The following is a 15,999-nucleotide window of genomic DNA, read 5'->3' as shown; positions in this document are numbered from 1 at the left end:
GTCGTTCTGCAGGCCTTGTTGTGGCCTTCTATGTAAGCATATATTTTCTTCATCTCCCTTGTTTTTTTCTTGTATTATTGCTTATAAATAATGGTTTTTTTTTTCCTTTTTTTTGGCAATGCAATGCAATGCAGCTGAAGTCAGGCGATGTTAATAATCGTGACGACGTAGATTTTGAATTCCTTGGCAATGTAATTGGGAAGCCATATGGTCTGCAAACAAATATTTTTTCTGATGGAATTGGAAATCGGGAACAGAGGATTCACTTGTGGTTTGATCCAACAAAGGACTTCCATACTTATTCAATCTTGTGGAATATATACCTAATTATGTATGCCACTTTATCAAATATTACCTCAAGTATTGCACTTCATTTATACTTAATCAACTTATGTCAAAAGGTTTTATCTTTTTTTATCTTCAAAAAAAAAAAAAAAAAAGGTTTTATTTTTTAGTCTTAAACCTCACCAGAAAACTAACAAATGGAATACTTTTTTTTTTCTTAAATTTTTTATTAGGTGTAGTTAATTCATCAAACCAAGTAATTAAATTAAGTTGTAGAGGAAAAAGAAAAAAAGAAAAACCCTGAAGTTATGAAAGTATGATTGTTGTTCAGATACCTAATATATCTAGCACGTTGCAAGTGACCATTTTTTCCCCTTAGGTTATTATTATTATTATTGAAGTTGTTTTTTTTTTTTTTTTTTTTTTACAATTTTTTGCTCCTTGTAGGTTCATGGTGGATGGGATTCCGATATTTTTTTTTTTTTTTTTTTTTTTTGGGGACGTGAATACTCCATTGTCCTTCCATTGTCCTTCCAAAATCCTAATACAAAACCTTTTTCTACTTTAATAAAACACATTTGATAGATATGTATGTATATATACATATGCAAACCAAAACTTTCTTCTTTAAGAAATCCTTAATTATCAAAAAAGAGAAAACCCAAATATGTCTAATGCATAACTGTATACACCAGTCTCATTACGCCGCCGAGTCGCCACTTGCATTGTTGCCTTGAGCGGCCCTTGACCATCGTTGTCACCTTGCCGCCAGCTCCTTACCCACTAGCTAGATGATCTATGCTCGTAAAATGCCAGTCACCCTGTCATGATGTCTTTTGTCCAGCCCTTCTCAACCATACCAAAAACCTAGTATATGTGTTTTGGAAAAATCTTGTATGAAACAGTCTCATAAGACCAATGTCTCACTAACTCAGACATATGAGTTAGTGAGACATTGGTCTCATGAGACCAATATCTTATTGACTCAGACATATGAGTCAGTGAAACATTGGTTTCATGAGATCGTTTTAGGAGATACTTTCTCTGTGTGTGTCTTTTTAATTTACAAATTTGAAGTTACTAAATCAATGCCTTGGTTTTTTTGTTTCGGTGAAACGATATTGATTACTTTTTATTTTTATTTTTTTTTCTTAATAATTATTTATAGTAGGTTGTCGAAATATTAAAGATACACTAAAATTGGTTGGGTTCAAATTACACCTGGTGTACGTAATTCTATATTTCTTAATTGGACGTAAATTTTGACAAATCTACCATCAGATTACATTATCTTCATATATTCTCCATACTTGCAAAATGTCAAGATGATTAAAGATTAATAGCCATGTCATCAATCAATTATTTAAATCAAATTTTTGTAGTTTAAAATAATGCATAAAAGATGAGTTTATGGATCGAATGGTAAATTATATCCAATTGGCATGCATGTTAAGAACATATAGAACATGTAATTCAACAGTTGTATTTTCAAAATATGAATTTAATAATAAGTTATTGGGTAGCATAACATTTCTTAGAGTTATACCACTAAGTGTAACTCGAACCCAACCCTACTAAAATTTATGTAATATTATATTATATAACACTCAAATATAATATATATATATATATATATATATATATCTGGCAATAATGGTATGAAATAAAAATTTTGCTTTGCTGAATATCCTTCATTGTTCACACGGTCATATTTTATACTTTAAAAAGATCTTTATAATTAATTCATAAAACTTAATATTTAGGTTTCAAAATGTAACTAATTAATCTGTATAAAAAGGTAATTAACTAATGAGAAAATCATCTACAATTGACACGGATTTTGAAGGGAAATAGTGTTTAAGATTCAGAAACTGTTAATCCTTTGTCTCAAATTCTAAAACATATATTAATTTGAACCCATTAAAAAGGCTCAAAGATTCACTAAGTGAGCGTTTGGATAACAAGTCTGCGTTTTGGGTTTTGCAAGTTTTGCTCTTTTTTTTTTTTCTTTTTTTTTTCCCACGCGTTTCAAGTGTAATGCGGCATCCATGAATTGTAGCCACATTATTTGACTTTTCAGTCAGTGAACAGTGCACCATGCATTGTTCACAGGTCCCACAAATCTCACTTTTTAACAACTTTTTCATTAAAAATGGGTCCCACGGCATTATTAACACATTTAAAAATTATTTTGCTACAGTGTTTTCAGTTTTCAGCTGTATCCAAACGGACCCTAAAGCTATCTTCCTATTTCAACAGTAACTAATAGGAAGCAGTGTATGTGTTTGGATTCAACTGAATCCTGCGTCTGCATTTCAACATTTTTTTTTTCCTGCACGTGAACAGTAACATCACATGGGTTCACTGTACAAGGGACAAAAAATATTGTTCATGCACTGTTCACAGCACTATTCACGCACTAAAAAATATTAAAAATGAGTCTCACGGTACTATTCACACATTTAAAAATTATTTTGCTACAGTGTTTTCAGTTTTCAGTTTCAATAATAATAAGTTCAATCCAAATTGACCCAGTAGCTATGGAATGTGCGTTTTCACCAATGCATAAAACATGTAAAAGCAAAGTTTTGTAACAAAATGGAAAGTAAAGATTTTTAGTGATGATCTTTAACTGTGAATAGAAAAGAGAAAGATTCTAAGACCATGTAAAAACAAAATTTTTTTAAGTAAAAGTTAATTTATGAAATAAAATATTTTTAAGTCATATATCTTTTTATTTAAAAATTTTGTTACATTTATTTTACCCTGAACCCCTGGAAAAATATTCTGGCTCTATCTTCCAAAAGTATTGCTTCTCTCAAACTCGAAGTCAAAGGAGCTTGATGAAACAAAAAATTGGAGGGACAATCTACCCACTGTTATTGACTTCATCCATGCGTTCAAAGATTTGAAAAATTCACGTAAAAAAATTGCAAAACCTCAAATGAAATATGGAGGCGGCACTATCAAGATTTTTATTTAAAGATTAGTGCACACTTTAACGCAAGAAAGAAGTTATATATATATATATATATATTTATGTATGTATGTATATATATACATACACACACCAAGTCAATATATATGTGGGTTCCAATTAGCTCAAAGTTTCTGATAATTGAATAAGAGATTTAGAGTTCAATCTCCACCTACACCAAAAAACTAATTGGTCTCTTAGTCTCTTTCATTCCCACTTCAATAGATTCAAAACTATTTGTTTGTTTAGACCCCTTAAAACATATTGTTTAACCTAATATATTAGCCAAGTAGTTACTTGAATAAATTATTCAGATCTAAGTTAAATAATAATAAATCATATCATGCACAACAACGTAAAATAAAGAACATCACGATATGATGACCTAAAAAAACTAATGAAACAAATCATCTTAAGGTAAAAACTTGAGGAGGATTTGAATTTTGACTTAGCTATCCTCAAAGTAAAACAAATCCATTATAGAGAATCGAAGTTTTTACAATCAGATTTAACCCTAAATCTATTGTTACCTCTAGTAGTAATTTACTGACACGATCACGTGCAAGCTCCGAATCTACGGACTCCTTCTCTTTTTTGGATTTGCTTTGCATAATCACCCATATTTGTGACTTTGAGATCCCACTCAAAGGTTTAGCAACACAAACTCTTCAGTTTGTGACTCCAAGACCACCCTTGAAGGTTTAGATCATCAGTAATTGTTGATCTTGTTGTAGCAACTTCAAATCTACAGGTTCTAATGGTATGAGAATGATTTCTGGTAGTGACTTTGATAGAAGAAGACACAATACCTTTTAGATCTCACAAGAGCATCTCTAAAGTCATCTCAAAACGTGTCTTAGAATTTCCTTTAAATACTATGTGAAATAGATTTGAAACCTAATCACTTAATGGGGTTAATGAGTAGTTAGGCTTAATTAAAATTCTGCAGACCCATGTTTCGATTGGTCAAAGTTGTCTTTCAATCGATCGAACCTGGCATGTTTCAAATTCTTCTTTATGCAGCTTGTATGTTCTCGTGTTTTGACTTGTAACACACTGAGCATTGTCTAATCCAACCTATAGATCTATGAATCTATATCTAGACAAGTTTGTACTCACAGTTCGTCAATTATTCTAAAGTTTTAGAACCTAACAAAAACCATTTGATCCAACCATAGGATTTGGCTTACCTTAAGTACTTTTATAAAAGAGTACTTTTTTAACTAGAATTTCTTATAAAAGTACTAGAGATAAGCTAAATTCAATTTCTTTCTGTTAGTGTATAGCTTAGATTAGATTAGCCCAATGGGCTTAGCCTAGTATACTGTATTTGTAGGTTACTTATATTGCTTGTATTGCACACATGCCCAGCCTATATAAGACTCTCTATTGTACATTATTATTTACACACAATATAAAGACTATTCTGTCATTCTCTCTCTCACTTTATATTGTTAACACTTTCTACCCCTGACTACTCCTCTCTTTGGGTTTTTGGTTGTGCTTGTTTTGTCTCTTTTCCTCCTCATAAACAAACAAAGCTCCAACCTCGTGCTCGTCTCTGTTGTTTCCTTGGTTATGGTGTATCTCAAAAGGGGTTTCGCTGTTATGATCCCATTTCTCATTGCCTTCGTGTCTCCCATCATGTTGAGTTTTGGGAACATCGTCCTTTCACAAGTCTTTAACAATTCCCTGCGTCCTCTTCCTCGAAGTCTCCCATTTTTACTGATCTTTTCCTCCTTCTCTATCCTAACCTTGTGGAGGATTCTTCAACATCGGCTGCCTCTCCAGACGACTCATCTCCGGTTCTATCCTTGGCATATGACCCGCCTGTCTTGGATCCTGTGGCACCACCCTCACTTGAGTCTCCTGTTGGTACTGAACTTCATCGTTCCACTGGGGTAAGCATTCCTCCCCCTTATCTTACTAATTATCACTGCTTCTTTGCTCTTGCCACCCTGTATGAACCTCACACCTATCGTGAGGCTCATACTGACCCTCTTTGGTAGCAAGCTATGAATGAAGAACTAGATGCCCTTCATAAGAATCATAATTGAGATATGGTTGATTTGCCTCCTGGTTAGTCTGTAGTAGGTTGTAGGTGGGTTTACAAGATCAAGACCAAGGCTGATGGATCTGTTGAACAGTACAAGGCTCGCCTCGTTACTAAAGGCTTTACTCAGGAGTATGTCATTGATTATGAGGAAACATTTGCTCCTGTTGCTCGCCTTACATCTATGAGATGTCTTATTGTTGTGGCTGCTGTTCGTCATTGGCCTCTTTATCAAATGGATGTGAAGAATGCTTTCCTCAATGGAGACCTCCAAGAAGAAGTGTACATGTAGCCACCCCCTGGCTATCCACACTCAGGCAGTCAAGTTTGTCGCCTTCGTCGTGCTCTTTATGGTCTCAAACAGGCTCCTCGAGCTTGGTTTGAAAAGTTTAGCTCAATTGTTGCTCAGCAGGGTTTCACTTCGAGTCCTCATGACACTGTTCTCTTTGTCTGAAGATCCTCTACTGGTATCACTCTTATTATTTTTTATGTTGATGATATGATTATTACTAGAGATGATTCTGCAGGTATCTGCTCTCTTCAGTACTTCCTTAGTCAGCATTTTGAGATGAAAGATCTGGGCACTCTCAGCTATTTTCTTGGGCTTGAGGTTACCTCATCTTCTGATGGATACTATCTCTCCCAAGCTAAATATGCTTATGATCTTCTCTCCAAAGCTAGTATCACCGACAACAAGACTGTTTCTACTCCCTTGGAATACAATGCAAAACTCACACCCTTGGATGATGAACCTATATCCGATGATACTCGCTATCGTCAGTTGGTTGGTAGTCTGATCTATCTCACTGTAACTCGTCCGGATATTTCCCATGTCGTGGGTATGGTTAGTAAGTTCATGGATGCCCCTCGTTCTGTTGACTATGTTGCCGTTCTTTGGATTCTTTGATATGTCAAGGACATACTTTATCATGGTCTTCACTACTCCTCTCGGTCTTCTCTCGAGTTTCATGCTTATTCAAATGCGAACTGGGCAGGTGATCCGACTGATCAATGTCCTATCACAAGTTTTTGTTTCTTGTTGGGTACTTCTCTTGTCTCGTGGCGTAGCAAAAAGCAGGATGTGGTTTCCTGTTCTAGTACTGAGGCTGAGTATCATGCCCTTGCCGATACCACCTGAAAGCTTGTTTGGCTTCGCTGGCTCTCAGCTGACATGGATGCTCCACAGCCTACTACCACCCCTCTTTATTGTGACAATCGTAGTGCTATCTATATTGCTCATAATGATGTCTTCTATGAACACACCAAGCACATTGAGATCGACTGCCACATAACTCGCTAGCATTTTAAGAAAGGAAATCTCAAGTTGTTCTCCATCTCCTCTGCTGACCAGCCTGCTGATATCTTCACCAAGTCTCACTCGCCTGGTCGTCTTCGAGATCTTATATCCAAACTCCAGTTGGCTTCCTCCTTGCCACCTCGAGTTTAAGGGGGGATGTTAGTGTATAGCTTAGATTAGATTAGCCCAATGGGTTTAGCCCAGTATACTGTATTTGCAGGTTACTCATATTGCTTGTACTGCACACATGTCTAGCCTATATAAGACTCTCTATTGTACATTATTATTTACATACAATATACAGACTATTCAGTCATTCTCTCTCTCACTTTATATTGTTAACACTTTCTACCCTTTGCCAGATTTGTGGTAGATTTGTGATAGTTATTTAGGTTGATAAGTGTTCGATTAAAATAGAATTTCTAATGGAAGTTGATTTTAATATTGCGAAAAAGAAAAAAAGAAAAAGAAAAGAAGATTGCTTATACAGTTTTTCATCGAACCACTCTAAACTGTTTTTCATGGTTATATGGTGGTAGATACCTGATTAGTTAGATAAGTTTCATTTAAATTTCTCTTTTAATTATTTTTTTAATTTTTTTGGTCTTTAATTAGTAATTTTTTGAAAAAAGAAATAGAAGTGTACACCAGGGTTACTCTTGATTTTATTAGATATTTTGGCCTTAATGTGTATCTCATCTTTTAAAATGGTGCCTAATCTTTCAAATGTTTCAATTTAGTTCTTAGTTTTTTTTTTTTTTTTTTTTTTTTAAATTACCATCAACTAATGGATGAAAAAGTATGATTTGTCAAATAAAAACACTGAAATCAAGCACTATAGGACTAATGATGACTTGAAGCCTTGATGGCATTTTATTTTCGAAAAAGACATCAACTTCGGTAAAGGATAATTTAGGAGATTTCACATTTTGAAATCCCTAGCCCAAGGATGATTTAGGAGATTTCACATTTTGAAATCCCTGGCTCATTTATAGCTGATTTTATTATTATTGTTGTTGTTGTTAAACTGTCACGCAGGAATTCATATTTTTTTATTTTTAGATTGCCACATCATATGGAAATGAGGTTTTAATAAAAAGTACACCCCCACAAACTTCATTCACAAGTCATAAGTTATGATTGGTAATAGCATTATATATATATATATATATATAAGGAAGTGGTGTCCCAGCCTATGGCCAGACTAATAGTGTGGTGGATTGAACTTAAAATTTTTTACAAACCCCAAATGACATTTTTGATATACATTTAAGGACCAAATTAGTAAAGCCACTCTAACTGCACCATCACACCTTAACTGACTAGAACAGTCTAGAACCAACCACAATGTGGTCAGTGCACTCCCAACTGTGAAAAGTATATACCCTACACTAGGTATATGTTTCCTCTCTCTCTCACAATTGCTGGGTTGCACTAAGAGATGGGACCTACCAATTTTAAGAGAGGAGAAGCATATACCCGAAGCAAGGTATAAATTCTCCCCAATTGCAGTGGAGGTGCAAAAATTGCACCTACAGGTGCAAGTATGATGTTAACACAAAATTTTCTCAATTGTAGAAAATCAAACAAAGTGAAAAATGTGTTCCACATATATAATTTTGTATTGATCAAGTAGTGAGTACAATCTTTGTTTTGACTCTTTTACAAAAAGTGCTCCTCTGATTCTATCTTTGTTGTGGTCTTGACTCTAACGCGAAATTTTCTTCAATTTGGTTGGAAGATGGATCAAATGGTCTTCACAACGAATCTTTGGCTTTGAGCTTGATAGAGATTTGTTGTCCTTCAAGTTCTTTAAGAACTTTGAATGTTCTTAAAGTTCTTCAAAGATTCTTGAGACAAAATTTCTCTAGAGCTTGGGCTTCTTGAAAACTTGGTCCAAAATGAGAGAGGACGTCAAGTTCTTAAAGAACTTCAAAGATTCTTGAGACAAAATTTCTCTAGAGCTTGGGCTTCTTGAAAACTTGGTCCAAAATGGGAGAGGGCGTCCTCTATTTGTAATGGTTTCAGATGATAAACTCCACTTTGAATTGATATGTTTGAAAATATGTAGTAGACTTTTGATTGTCCCAAATTTTTCTTAGGGATAATTATCTCTATTTATTTATTTTGATAAAGATCATATTTTGATAAAGATAAATTTTGAATAGAAAATTTATCTTTATTTTATTTTATTTATTTTAATAAAGATAATTATCCATAAACTTTGAATAGGTGATTTATCTTTATTTTGTAGGCCAAGTGACACATGGAAAATTTCATTATGACAATGTAATATCAATTTGGATGACACGTGTTATGATTTGATTTAACTAATTTAATGACATATTAATCTAGAATTTGTTACTAAACTTTGATGTGGCATTTTATAATTGGCTTAATTTTTTCTCCTAGAGATGTGTATTATGATTTTTTTTTTAGAAAACCACCAAAAATCTCACCACTTGGCACCTGTTAATATATAAATTTTATTTTAAATTTAATATATGTAATATGAAATGCTCCATTTCACTAATAAATAAAATTAAAAAATTCTTATCTACAATTGCTTATACATATTTCTCTATATAAATAAAGTGTATACTCATGAAAAATAAGATATTTTTTCTCCAAATTTCTAAATTCCTAACTCTTTAATAAATATTACTATAATATTTTTACAAAAAAATTTAAATTGTAAGATATTACATGTTATTAATAGCGGGTTAAAATTAGTAATTTTAACGTTGGCTTCAAGTTAAAAAAACAACTTAAAACAATTAAAAAAAAAATTAGGCCCAAACTAGCCCAAAAAAGCCCAACCCAGCATTGTATATACCCGTAGGTTTTTGAGACCATTTTGAAACTTGCGACAAAAGTCGATCACCACAACATATAATTATAATGTTGAAACAAAAAAAATTCTCCTAGGGAAACTAAGAAAAACCCTGTCTTTCTTTCTTGCCTAGCTCTAGTCTAGAGAGAGATGGGGCACACAAACACAAGCAAAGACCTTCTACAATTGGAGCACAAAAATCCCTCCACTTCACCATTAGGTTTGTGTGTGGATTTCCTATAGATGTTGTTCAGAACACTCATAGAGGTGCCAGCCTGAACCCCAGAGGTTGCCCTCTCCCTAAGTCATTCTTGAGCAACATCTATAGGAAATCCAGGAACGCCGGAAACATATTCCTCGTCCGTGGTATTCCCCCTGCTACTATCAGTACTGCTGCTAGATCCACTATAACTAGTGGTGTCGTGATACTCGTCTATGGCATGATCTAAGGAATACTTATAAGGAAAACCTAAAGACAAGAAGGAAGAGAATACTTGGCTCTAGACAGAAGAAGACTAAAGACGCAGAAACTTCTAGACGAGGGTTTAGACGAGGAGTGTCAGGGAGGAAAATTTCAGAAATGCAAAGGGTACTAGAGGGATTCTACTATTTATAGGGCGTGGACTTAAACATCGAAAACAACACAACTAACCAAAAGATGCCACGTGGCAAACGTCTCGAAGAAATTAATCGACGTGACTAGCCACCAGTGAAATTATGACACGTGGCACATCTGATTATGAAGATGAGCTCGTCCATCCAAGGAATGATGTTAGACTGTATTTCCTTGGACGACCCATGGACAAGGGGGCAATTGATGGTATAAAGAGAATGCGCTAAGTTCTATCTCGTCCATATGGGCCGTCCATGACAAAATACAAAGAATGGGATGAGGGGCTCTTACGCTCGTCCCTCTTATACTTGTCTCTCCTATGCTCGTCCCTAAAGCAAACCTCGTCTGTCCTTAGTAATGGACGGACGAGATTACTGGACCTTGGGCTTTTGATGACTTAAGTTCCTCCAAACGTAAAGGATGGGTTGCGTCGTTACAAACCAAACCCTCCACTAACCGTTATAGGGCACAAGTCCCAATAAGATAACTTCCATGACAGTTATGGAAGTTATCTTATAATCTTCTGAATTCCTCAATAACAGGAATGGTTCTTAAATGAGTAACCGTTCCACGAATGCTATATAAGCATTCCCAAATGAAGAAGTAAGGTATGAGAAACATTGTTTTTTCACCAAAAAAAAAACAAAGAACTTTAGAAATAATTTCTTTTGGCATGTAATAATGACTGACTTTACCATTGGAGGATTTTGGGCCGGGCTCCACCGGTCTCCTCTGATTCTACATTTGTTTTTTTAGGATTCGGCCTCAAGATCACTAACACTCGAGATTTTCAGCCTATTGATTTTTCAAGAGTTATCAATGTGTATTATGATTTTGTTTTTAGAAAACTGCCAAAAATCCCACCACATAGCACCTATTAATATATAATTTTTATTTTAAATTTAATATATGTAATATGAAATGCTCCATTTCACTAATAAATAAAATTAAAAAATTCTTATCTACGATTACCTATGCATATATCTATATATAAATAAAGTGTATACTCATGAAAAATAAGATTTTTTTTTTCCTCCAAACTTCTAAGTGTATCATGAAAAATACGATTACCTATGCATATATCTATATCTAAGTGTATACTCTTTAGTAAATACTATGTCTATAATATTTTTACAACAAATTTTAAATTGTAGATTATTACCCGTTGTTATTAATGGGTATAATAAGTAATTTTAATGTTGGCTGTAAATTGGAACCCCAAAAAAAAAATATTTAGGCCCAAACTAGCCCAAAAAAGCCCAACCCAGCACCGTATATACCCGTAGGTTTTTGAGACCATTTTGAAACTTGGATAAAATTCGGTCACCACAACATGTAATTATAATGTTGAAACAAAAATTCTCCCAGAGAAACTGAGAAAAACCCTCTTTCTTACTTGACCAGCTCTAGTCTAGAGAGAGATGGGCCACACAAGCAAAGACCTTCTGCACTTGGAGCACAAGAATCCTTCCACCTCACCATTAGGTCTGTGTGTGTTGGTTTTTGTATACGACTAGTACATTTTAAGTATTGGGTTACAAATTCCTCCTCCCACAAATTTTGTGTATGTATTGTGCAGAGTCCACTCTTCTTGTTTGCAGGATGGACATAGCCCCTCTACCCCAGAAAGCCATTCCTGATGGAAACCCCATCACTGCCCCTGTTCCCAAAAGCCAAGGTACCCATCTTTCCCATCTAATTTATTTTTATTTATTACCACTTTTTTCTTAAGTTTTTGAATGCCTTATGAACCTGTATATTTAAGAGTTAATTTACTTGCACTGTATTATCTACTTGTATCTTTAATTGACACACTAGTCTGAGATTTACAAAATTTCCACTGGCCATATGCATTACTGAGTTGGTCAGATATGGGACGGCGATTCCCTGCTGAGTATACGGTTATGTAAATAAAACTCTGGCTTAGTGTAATTGAAATGAGCATGTTTTGACAATTAGACACAATTTGAGTTATTTGACTGATGATTGTGACATTTGGCCGCTATACTTTGGCGGTAATGTTGTAATGGAAGATGAATTCTTGGCCTTCAGACATACTGGGGCTCTCTGTTATTATGTGGGGCACTCATGATAAGCTATCTGATGAGTGTTAATATTTTTAAAATCAATCTTTAACCCAAGCAGTAACATCTAAAGCATATTTTGCTAGTAAATAAGCTGGTTTATTATCCTGCCTACATACATGAGAAATATCAACTCTACAAAACTCATGGATAGCGGCCATCAGATCATAGACAATTAACAGAAGTTAAAGTGGAAGGAGGGGATATGAAGAAATTACCAACAACAGTTTATATGGCTAAATGTCACACAAAAAAGTCTAAATAATTGAGTTTTACTAGAAATTAATATAAGTAATAAGACACTCACACAAACTGAATGACAGAAATGCCCATATGACTGCCACATAAATTGACATTATTTTGTGCTCCACTTTCATGTTAACCTTATAATAATTCAACCCTTTTTTGTCAAGGAGATAACCAAGTTGATGTGCTCACATTTCTCTGCCTCCATATGATCAAGTACAACAGCTTTGAACCTTTGAAACAAGTCGTCCATGGCCTCTTCACCAAACTGGCTTGACAAAATTGGTTCCCCCACGGCCCTAAGGTCGGTGGCTATCTTCGCCGCCCTTCCTTGCCTCTCGAGGCCGATGTTTGCTTTCTTTATATAAGAGTCCCAATCCATTTTGAAAACTTCACATTTATGTAAAGTGAAAGATCCTTCAACCTCAATCACCTTCTTTACTTCCTCCGAAGTAGGTGCAAACCACGGCAAATTGAAGTTGTCCAATTTCTCTGATTCTATTAGACCCTGAAATTAATTAAAACGTAATTAGGGTATCATTGTCTTATCATATAATTAGAAATGGCAATAGATGTTGAAAACTTTGAACTATTAACAAGAATCTGTTGCCATCTCACATTCTCACTTATACTTAGTATAGAGAAAACGAAAACCATTTCTTGTATGTAGGCTTGTCTTATGTTGCTGAGGTGAGATTTACATGTTAGTTTTACCACACTACTTTTTATTTCACTTCTTTCTATTCCTTTGTGATCATTTTATTTTATTTTATTTCATTCAATTTTTTTTATGAACTCTCAAACGAAAACCTAGAGTTGGGTGAGTCATTTAAGACAGACTTGAGCTTTACATTTATTTATTTATTTGAAACTGAGCCTTACATCTAATTACTTGTAAAAAAAATAAAATAAAATGGTACTGGAGAGCAGGATCTCACAACAACACATACTATAGATATGGTTAAACTTGTTGTTTTATATTCAAATGAAAAAGAAAAACTAAAATCATTATATTTTTGCATGTGAGTAAAACTATGTAAAATAATTAGTGCGTAATAAATTCTGCTCTATCAGATAACTCACTCATAAGTAAAATGAGTAATGTAACGTTGCAGATAGGATAAATTTCTTTTTTAGAATACTAAGTATGACTTAGACAAATTTTTATTGGTATCATCTTGGCTCACAATCATCACCAATTTTTTATTTACAAATAGTTGTCTCTAAACTTATGTTACGCAAATGGAGTAAAACAACACCATCTTGGATCAGCATAAGCGAATGGAGGTCAAAGACAAGTCAACAAGTGTCGCTTATAGACTTAACTTACAATTGGCTCATAATTGTCTCTACCTTCGGTCTTTATGTTTATTGATGAATTTTAAGTGCTCTACAATATTAGATTAGTATTTATATATTTTAAAATTAGTATTTTAGCCGGACGATTTGTATTTGTAACATATTTATGCACCAAATTATGTAATATTTTTAACATTACTTAATTTTTAGGATAAATTATTTTTCAGGGTATTTTACTTAAAACATAAACTTTCAAAATGCTTCATTTAAACTTCAAAATTTCTAAAAACGTTTTATTTAAATCTTCTACCTCATTTTTTTTCAGTTAATTGCATTAAACACCAAACATTAAATCAAATTATTTAAATGAAATTTATTTCAAACTTTGAGTCTTAAAGGAAACTTACCCAAAGCTTTAAAATTTAAAGAAAATTGTACAAAACAATAAAGTTTATTTCATTTAGAACCGATAAAGTTTTTTTTTTTTTTTTAATTTTTATATATAATATAGAAAATCTACTCTAGAATAATCTAAGTGTATATGTATATGAAGCTCTTTCCTAAAAATTTGAACTCTGATCTTTATCCCCTACATCTCATAAATGCTTATACTTTTACGGTGACTATTATGCTAAAAGTGCACGCACTGACTATTATGCTAAAAGTGCACGCACAATTGTAATATTTAAAAAGTTTAAGGTTTAAATAAAACAAACTCACTTTAAACTAAAAAAAAAAAAAGTTTAAGGTTTAAATAAAACACACTCACTTTAAACTAAAAAAAAAAAGGTAATCTACCCCAATTCTTATTAGGAGAAAAAAAAAAGTACTAGAATATTTATTTATATGGTGTGGTTTGTCATAATAATTTATAAACATTTTATAGTAATATATTTTAGTGTTTTCCTCATTAATTATAATTTTTTTTTTAACCTCATATCTCTGGCAAGAATTTAGAGTTTAGACACTTCCTTACCTCCAAGACCATGTCATTGAGTTTCAGTCCAACAACTTCCCATATGCTCAGAGGATCATCGCTTTTAATGCTGCCCAAAATTGTGAGGACCATACGACCACCTGGGACTAACTCCTCTGCTCGACACTTGAGAAACATTGTGAAGTCCTTTTCAAACTGTTTTAAGTATGCATCAACCACGGCAGGAGGGCTTGTCTTTGCAATGCATATATTCCCCTTGTTCAAGGCTTCCTGGGTCTCACAAACCAACTGTTTTGGTACCTATATATATTTCTCATTGTTATACATATAAAAGAGTAATGTTTATTACACACATAAGTTATTTTAGGTGGTTTTATACACGCCAAAAAACGACTCAAATCTTGAAAGCCAAAAAAGCTACCCTCTGAATCTCTCATAAGAAGTCCTGTCATACTATAAAAGACAACGTTGATTAAGTAGTTTAGTAACTAAACTGAATCATAAAAATTGAAGCAGCTGAAATTTATAAATATCACTAATAATGGAGAAGTTATAAGTAGCTAAAGAGAAAAAGAGGGAGTTATAGCTAGTATAACTAACCATGGAGAGCCACATAAGAACATAAGAAGAATGAACAAAGTGCAAGGAATTGCTAGGGAAGAGCCTGACATAGAAAGACCCGGCAACTGTGGTTATGAAACAATGCCCAAACGAGCTTCCCTTCTCATTCTCCAACTTCGTATAGAAGCTCGGCAATGACCTAAAAATAGTGTTGAAGTCGTTCCCAGGAAGATCGTTTAGGAATGCTTGCAACGAAGGTGGTGGGAGGTTCAACATTTTGGACTTGGTTCCGATGATCTCGAGGACATCTGATACAACTGAAAGGGTGTTGAATCCAGTTGAGCATCCCAGATCTGCCATTTTCAAACACTCAGGGAGGAGGGTTATGTAAAGCTGCTCAATGCCCTCTTCGAGTATAGGCTTGACCATAGATGCCACCGTTCTCTAAAAGAAGAAGAAATGAGGTTGATATATATGAGAAAACGATGTTGAGAGAGAGAGAGAGAGAGAGAGAGAGAGAAGACTGACTTGAAGTAGCGAGTTGATTGCATAGCTTGTGTTTCCGTCTCCACCATTCATGTGAAGGACTTTCTCTATCTCCACCATTTTTCTTCTATTCTTTTGAATTGTGTAAGTGCCTATATTTGTGGAACAAGATCCTAGGGATAATATTACAGCGGCAAAATCTGTCACACACAATGGTTTTTTTTATTTGAAACACACAATGTTTTTTTTTTTTTGATTTGAAATACACAATGTTTTGAAATATATATAATCGGTAATTCACACGTCGCTTCCTAGTTAGGTGTCAAGG

The 15,999-nt window shown here is 33.9% G+C and overlaps 1 protein-coding gene across 1 annotated transcript; it reads right to left on the bottom strand.

Moving 5' to 3' along the window:
* Window positions 1–12,338: 12,338 nt before the first annotated feature.
* LOC111989174 (S-adenosyl-L-methionine:benzoic acid/salicylic acid carboxyl methyltransferase 3) lies at window positions 12,339–15,907 on the bottom strand. The gene is made up of 4 exons (XM_024020963.2): window positions 15,714–15,907; window positions 15,225–15,629; window positions 14,664–14,924; window positions 12,339–12,896 (listed from the first exon to the last, which is right to left on the bottom strand). The coding sequence occupies exons 1-4, from the start codon at window positions 15,789–15,791 to the stop codon at window positions 12,537–12,539; spliced, it is 1,104 nt and encodes a 367-aa protein (XP_023876731.1). The 5' UTR covers window positions 15,792–15,907; the 3' UTR covers window positions 12,339–12,536.
* Between the last annotated feature and the right edge of the window lie 92 nt (window positions 15,908–15,999).

This window comes from Quercus suber, unplaced genomic scaffold (genome assembly GCF_002906115.3).
Source record: "Quercus suber isolate HL8 unplaced genomic scaffold, Cork oak 2.0 scaffold_412, whole genome shotgun sequence".
Taxonomy (NCBI): Eukaryota; Viridiplantae; Streptophyta; class Magnoliopsida; order Fagales; family Fagaceae; genus Quercus; species Quercus suber.
The sequence above is the reverse complement of the archived record's forward strand: the minus strand, read 5'-3'. Positions and strand labels throughout refer to the sequence as shown.

Coding starts and splice junctions, on each gene's coding strand:
- LOC111989174 (XM_024020963.2), bottom strand. CDS start 15,791: ATGGTGGAGATAGAGAAAGTCCTTCACATGAATGGTGGAGACGGAAAC. Junction 15,630..15,713: donor CAATCAACTCGCTACTTCAA/GTCAGTCTTCTC, acceptor TTCTTCTTTTAG/AGAACGGTGGCATCTATGGT. Junction 14,925..15,224: donor TTCTTATGTGGCTCTCCATG/GTTAGTTATACT, acceptor AAATATATATAG/GTACCAAAACAGTTGGTTTG.